This window comes from Dipodomys ordii, unplaced genomic scaffold (assembly GCF_000151885.1).
Source record: "Dipodomys ordii isolate 6190 unplaced genomic scaffold, Dord_2.0 Scaffold19, whole genome shotgun sequence".
Taxonomy (NCBI): domain Eukaryota; kingdom Metazoa; phylum Chordata; class Mammalia; order Rodentia; family Heteromyidae; genus Dipodomys; species Dipodomys ordii.
In genome coordinates, this window is record NW_012267235.1 from 4314981 (window position 1) to 4322290 (window position 7310).

The 7310-nt window shown below is 39.5% G+C and overlaps 1 protein-coding gene across 1 annotated transcript in view; it reads left to right on the forward strand.

The window, feature by feature from the left end:
• Positions 1-6360, forward strand: part of Trim37 (tripartite motif containing 37) — a 106716-nt gene extending 100356 nt beyond the window's left edge. The window contains exons 22-23 of the mRNA XM_013013091.1: positions 2571-2681; positions 5254-6360. Coding sequence (XP_012868545.1) covers positions 2571-2681; positions 5254-5336 — 194 coding nt within the window. The 3' untranslated portion in view covers positions 5337-6360. The remainder of the gene's footprint in view (positions 1-2570; positions 2682-5253) is intronic.
• The last annotated feature ends 950 nt before the right edge of the window (positions 6361-7310 follow it).

The window sequence follows — 7310 nt, forward strand, 5'->3', positions numbered from 1 at the left end:
GCTGTGGCTCAAGTGGTAGAGCACTAGCCTTGAGCTGAAGAGCTGAGGGACAGCACCCAGGCCCAGAGTTCAGGCCCCATGACCGGACCCCCCCCGCAAAAAAAAAAGAAAAAAAAGAAATATCCATATATCAAGTTTTTGTCTTCTGTGTTTAAGGAAGAAATACTACTTAAATTTGTCTTCAAAACAAGAATTTACAATGAAGAATTTGCCAGTGAAGCCATATGAAACTATAGTTTTTGTTGGTGGTGGTGTACTTTTGCTGGTACTAGGGCTTGGACTCTGGGTCTGGGTGCTCCCTGAGCTTCTTTTGCTCAAGGCTAGCATTCTACCACTTGAGAATACAGTTCCACTTCCAGCTTTTTTGAGTAGTTTATTGGAGATAAGAGTGTCATAGACTTTCCTGCCCATGCTGCCTTCGAACTTTGATCCTCAGGTCTCAGCTTCCAGGGTAGCTAGGATTACAGGTGTGAGTCACCGGTGCCCAGCTGAAACTACAATTTTTCAAGTTACATATTTTTTTTTTTTGTCAGGAATTGGGAGGTTGAATGCCCCTCCACCAACATTTTTCTTTGGTTATTTTTTAAATAGATCCTTACTTTATATCCAGACAATCCTCTATATTTGTACCATATCTGGGACAAGTGCATGCCACATAATTCCTCATATAACCATTTACTGCCATAAATTCCCTTTAATATACTATGGGCACATTTTTCAGGTTTGTTGTTTTTGTTATTGTTTGTGGGGCTTGAACTCTGGGCTTGAACACTGTCCCTGAGCTCCAACTTAAGGCTAGTACTCTACTACTTGAGCCACAGTGACTTCTGGTTTTCTGGTGTTTAACTGGAGATAAGAGTCTCATGGATTTTCCTGCCCGGGGTGGCTTTGAACCATGATCTTCAGATCTCAGCCTCCTGAGTAGCTAGGATTACAAGTATGAGCCACCGGCACCTGGATGCATTCCTTAATTTTTTATGTTAGTTTTCAGTGAATTCAGAGTTTTTATCACCAATTTTGTAAGTTTCTCAGACATTTTCTTAGTACCTTGTCTCCTTTGTTAATTTTTCTGTCCCTTGGCATTTTGAGATGAGTAGTAGCATTTCCTTTTATCTCCTATTTCTTTAAAATCTTTTTAAAAAATAATTTTGAGGTCTGGGAAGGTGGCTCAGTGGTAGAGTGTTTGCCTTGCATGCATGAAGCCCTGGGTTCAATTCCTCAGCACCACATAAGCAGATAAAGCCGCAAGTGGTGCTGTGGCTCAAGTGGTAGAGCACTAGCTTTGAGCTGAAGACCTGGCCCATAGTCCAGGCTCCACAACCGACAAAAATAATAATAATTATTATTATTATTTTGATAACCTTCGTTTTTTATACACATCTACAAGTTCATTTTAAACTTTGCCTAAACTATCTTAATATCTTAATTTTAGTGTCTGTATTTCTACAAAATCTATTTCTCTGCATTCTGTCCTTTTTCAAATGAAATAGTCATATGTCTTATAGGTTCTTCAGTTTAATGAAAACTCCTTGTTGTTCTTTGTGTTTTCTGTTTCTTTTATCTGTGGTTACTTTTCTTTTTGTTTTTGTTTTTGGGTCCGGTCATGGGGCCTGAACTCTGGGCCTGGGCGCTGTCCCTCAGCTCTTCAGTTCAAGGCTAGCACTCTCCCACTTGAGCCACAGTGCCACTTCTGGCTTTTTTCTTTTTGCTTATGTGGTGCTGAGGAATCAAACCCAAGGGCCTCATGCATGCAAGGCAAGCGCTCTACCACTGAGCCACCTTCCCAGCACCTGTGGTTACTTTTCTTGTTTACAGTGAGTACTCCTTTTTTGAGGCTTACCCCATTAGAGCTCTTGTGATCTATACTGTGTAAGCTTCTATAACTAAAAGTTTTTACTTGTGTCAATCATGTGAGCTTTTAATATTGGCTTGAAAGTTGTTAGATTATTCCAGAATCTCAGCATGTGATTTTATGAGATTGTGGGTTTGTTTGAATTTGCCAGTTTGATAACACTTCAAGATTTGACATTATCAGTACACTATTCCTGTTTGTTTTTCATAAGCAGTCTATGTCAAGCATTTAGTATTTAGTGGTATTCTACTTTCAGAGAGATTTTCTATCTGTGTTTTTCCCAACACAAAGCAAGTGCCTCATTTCTAAAATGGTAGGGATACCAACAAAACTGACAGACACACACAAACTAGAGGCCCAAATAGGTCAGAAACCAACTTATCTCTGGAATTTTCTCTGAACATATACCATATCTTTTTACATAATTTATTTATGTCTTGGGCTAGAAACTGGTATTTGGGCTGGAAAAATATTCTTAGTTTAATGAAATTAAAAGTAGTTTTGGAACTATAGTACTCAGTTTTAAGAACAAAAAGTAAAAGCACTGTTCAAAAAAAAACTGAAAAGAATTCAGATGTGTATTTTTATTTTCCTTCTGTTTAGTCTGTTAACTGTTGGCTCTCATAGTAGAGTTGTGTTAAGAATCTGAGGTCAGTAGAAGCAGAGCTTCTGCTTCTTTCAAGGTAGTTTCTCATGAGAAAATGTTTCCTCCTTCCAGGAATCAGTAGCGACAGTGATATTGAATGTGACACTGAGAATGAGGAGCAAGAGGAACACCCCAACATGGCTGGGTTTAATGACCCTTTCATGGCACAGCCCCCGGATGAAGGTGCAGCACGTGGTGTCCTTTTAGAGCTTAACAAAACCATCGCTGCCATCACCTTTTCCTCTTCTTCTGCTGCTTCTGCTTGCCTGCTCTGCTGCTTTTCCTTCTTCTTTTGTTTTAAATTACTGTCATTTGTGACACATCATTCTTTGGTTAACCATATGGTGAGTATTGAGGAAAATGAGTAGCTACTACTTGGCTTGCATGGTGAGATACTTTATGATTCCTGCTTCCTGGGTACAGTGAAGTGCCCCCAACCTGCTTTTTTTTTTAATAGCCTGTGGCCTGACAACAGCTTTAAATTGTAATGGACTAGTAAAACCAAAGGATCAGAGAACTTTGATTGGAGACCGTTTCTGGCTTCAACAGTACTGTATAACCTGTTACCAAAAAACAGCTCCTGGCTATGGGGAAATTTGACTTTTTCCTCTTCTATAACGTCCTAGGCTTGAACTCAGGGACTGAGCGCTATCCCTATGCCTCTTCATGCTCATTGCTAGTGCTTCACTACTTGAGCTACAGCTCCCATTCCAGCTTTTTCTGAGTAATTTATTGGAGATAACAGTCTGGCAGACTTTTCTGCTAGGGTTGGCTTCAAACTGATCCTCAGATCTCAGCCTCTTGAGTAGCTAGGATTATAAGTGTGAACTACTGTTTCTTGACTCTGTAAATTTTTTAAACTAGTTTTTTCTGTCTTACTAGAAATGTATACATATTAGGAAATCATTTTTATTTTCCTTTCCGTAAAATAAATCATGAAAAAATTCACCACAGAAACCTGTTAATACTTTTTGTTTTTATTAACATTCCTTTTACCTAAATGAAGTTGCTGGGTTTTGTGGTTTGTTTGTTTTTTGCCAGTCCTGGGGCTTGAACTCAAGGTCTGGGTACTATCCTTGAGCTTTTGCTCAAGGCTAGCACTCTACCACTTGAGCTACAGTGTCACTTCCATCTTTTTCTGTTTATGTGATACTGTGGAATTGAACCCAGGGCTTCATGAATGCTAGGCAAGCACTCTACCACTGAGCCACATTCCCAGCCCCTGTTTCTTTTTTTAAATTTTGCTTTTGATTTTATTTATTTATTTATTTATTTTGGGTCAGTCCTGGGGCTTGAACTTGGCCTGGGCTCTACCACTTGAGCCACAGTGCCACTTTCGGGTTTCTGGTGGTTAATTGGAGATGAGAGTCTCATGAACGTTCCTGCCCAGGCTGGTTTTGAACCGTGATCCTCAGATCTCAGCCTCCTGAATAGCTAGGATTGCAGGCGTGAGCCACTGGTGCCCCGTTTATAAAAATTTTTATGGCAAGCTAGTGGTCCATAACTATATCACTGAGATGTGGATTTCTTTGTTTTTTTTGTGACAAACCTTGGGGTTGAACTCTGGGCCTGGGTGCTGTCTCTAAGCTTTTTTTGGGGGGGTTCCAGTCGTGGGGCCTGAACTCTGTGCTTGGGCACTATCCCTCAGCTCTTCAGCTCAAGGCTAGCGCTCTACCACCTGAGCCAAAGCGCCACTTCCGGCTTTTTTCTTTTTGCTTATGTGGTACTGAGGAATCGAACCCAGGGCTTCATGCATGCAAGGCAAGCGCTCTACCACTGAGCTACCTTCCCAGCCCCCCTAAGCTTTTTTGTTCAAGCCAAGCACAGAGTCACAGCTCTACTCCCGGCTTTTTGATGACTAATCGTAAATAAGAGTCTCATGGACCTTCCTCTCCAGGCTGGCTTCAAGCTGTGATCCTCATATCTAAGCTTCCTGAGATATGATTCTCTTTTATTTATTTATTGTCGGTTTTGGGGCCCAGGTGTTGTCCCTCAACTCTTCAGCTCAAGGCTCTACCACTTGAGCCACAGCACCATTTCTGGCTTTTACTGCTTATGTGGTGCTGAGGAATTGAATCTAGGCCTCATGCATGCAATGCAAGCACTCTACCACTGAACCTCCTTCCCAGCCCCTGAGATGTGAATATCTAAAGTACCTTTCATGAAACAATGAAAAGGTGTAATATAATTTTAGTGAAATACTTGAAGTAATACAGGGTCCTTAATAATATATCTGAATATTTCTGCAAAATTTCCTGGAATGACCGCATTGGCAGGTTTATGCTAGTTGTTAACTTTGTCTTTTACATACTTCCAGTACTCTAGTTTGTTTTTCCATTCAGAGGCAAGTATTTGGTGATTTGTAAGTATGAAGGCATCATTAGTATTCTCTCTGCTTCTACAAGGGCCAGTTACTCTGTATACTGGTAGGCATTGTGATGTGTACCCAGACAGTGATGTTGGCTTTGAGACCTGTGGTATGCTTGCAGAATCTGAGTCTTGAGACTTTATCATAGTTGTTATGTCTTTCCTTCTGCTGCCTCACCATGGCCGCCAGAGGACAGAGTATGACAGTACCTCCCATCTTCCCACTGTAGGGCCTGCTGTACATTGTGTGTTCTCTCCTGTCCTGTTTCTCTGTGTTCACATCTGATGCAGATCACACATTTCTGAAGATAGATTTGTTCAAAGACTTGGGAAAGAAAATTCACCTTTTAATATTTTGAAATTTTTTATCTTTAATTTTTTCCCTTAGACACGCATTCCAGTTTTCCTGAGGGTGAGCAAATAGACCCTGAAACTCTCCACTTCAGCACTGATGAAAACAGTGGAAGGTAATTGCAGATCAAGAGAACCGAGTTACAAGCTTCTTTGATTGTGAACTTTGTGTAGTTGGTGCTCAGTGTCATCATCAGACAGATATCAGATATAATATCAGTTTTTCATCTCTACCTAAAATAGTAATTCAGAAACTTAGAAACAAGCACAGTTATATATGACAGCAGAAAATTGGGGAAAATTAATCGGATGAGAAGAATTTTATTATTATCAAATAGCACTATTATCCTTAATTAATTTAGTACAGTAATAAAAGGCAGTCTTTGTCCTGTAACAGGCCAAATAAGTGCCAGCAAATGTAGAAACATGCATGCTCCCTGTCACTTGTCATTGGTGCTCTTCGCTCTTTGGCTAGATACTAAGGTATAAGTGATCAATTTTCTGTTTTGGTTGTTAATCAGTGTATAGCTAGTGAACAGAAAGATTACTTAAGAGTAGATTCTGTCCTTTAGACACTTGATATGAATAATTGAGGCACTATAGACTTAATCTCCAGTTACATTTGGATTAATTTAATGGGAGTTGTTTTATTCCTGGTCATGTGGACATATTTCAGAACATTTTAAAGGGTTTTCATTTTTTCTTTATCTTACCATCCAACTATAATGCAGCAAATACTTTTAACATTCTTAATTTCAGTGTCAGTACATTTAAAAACTCAAGCATATTACACAAATATGCAAGTATAACTATGTATAAGGGTTTCACGAATATGCAAGTGTACTATATACAAGAGTTTCTTTCATACTCATAATGAATCCCAAACTTAAAATAATTGCCAAACTTTGCTGTTGTGCTCCTGCATTTGTGTTTGAGCTGCTATGTATTTGTGAAAATTATACTAAACATTGGCCAAGAGACTATTGAAAAAGCATGAATAAACTGTACATGGGAGAGACATCTCACTGGCTTATATTTTGCCTAATATTGTTCACTTTTCCATGTCTAATATCATCTTGAATGCTGTGACTTATAGTTTACTTTTTTCAAATTAGTTTGCACTTTTTGTTAATAAAATTAACTTGAGAAAATGTGCCTCTGCGGTTTATTAAAAAGTGGGAGCAGAAACCCATTTTTGTTTTCTCTTATAGCTGGTCTGCAGTGTAGACAAGATCATATTGTAAGAAGAGTGATGACAATTTCTATTCTAGTTGTTCTATAATTATAACCTTAAAGGACCTAAAAGATTTCTTCATACATAATAGTGTTTAGTAACAGTGTCTTTGAAAAATGATACTTTACCCCAGTTCCTTGTTATCTTACATACCATGTCTGTGTGCGTTTTTGTTTTTTTTTTTTTGAGATAACTGGGTGTTGTGAACTCAGGGCCTTGCATATGTCAGGCAGGTGCTGTCTTTGAGCCATTGCCCCAGCAGTACCCAGCATCTCAGTGATGCCAGGGACACTAGTGCTTTCTTCTTGATGTATCTGCCTTCATGGGTATACTAGGGTTTAAAAAGCAGTAAGGGAGGGCCAGGCCATAGGATAAAAATCTCTTGACCTCCTTTGTGGCCCATCTTCTTGAGTGTACTCATAGGCCTTCTCCCCGCATCCCCTTTTTTTAAACTTTTCCTTTTGCTGAAGAGCAAGATTTCCACTAGTCATGTTGTTACCTCACCTCACTATGTTTCTTGGTTTTGTTTTTGTTTTAATCTCAAATTTCTGAGAACACCTGCATAATGGTTTTCTCTTAGGTCTAAAGTTGTAGTAATGCTTATATTGTGCATAAGCATATTGTTTCTGGACATCGGTAATCACTTGGTTTATTAAATCCTTATAGGATGGATGATGGAATATTTTCCCCGTTTGACAGAAGAATCTGAAGTTTGGGAAGGAGGATTGGGTGATAAAGATTTGAAATAGTACCTTTTTTTTTTGGTCCCGTCGTGGGGCCTGAACTCTGGGCCTGGGTGCTGTCCCTCAGCTCTTCAGCTCAAGGCTAGCACTCTACCACTTGAGCCACAGCGCCACTTC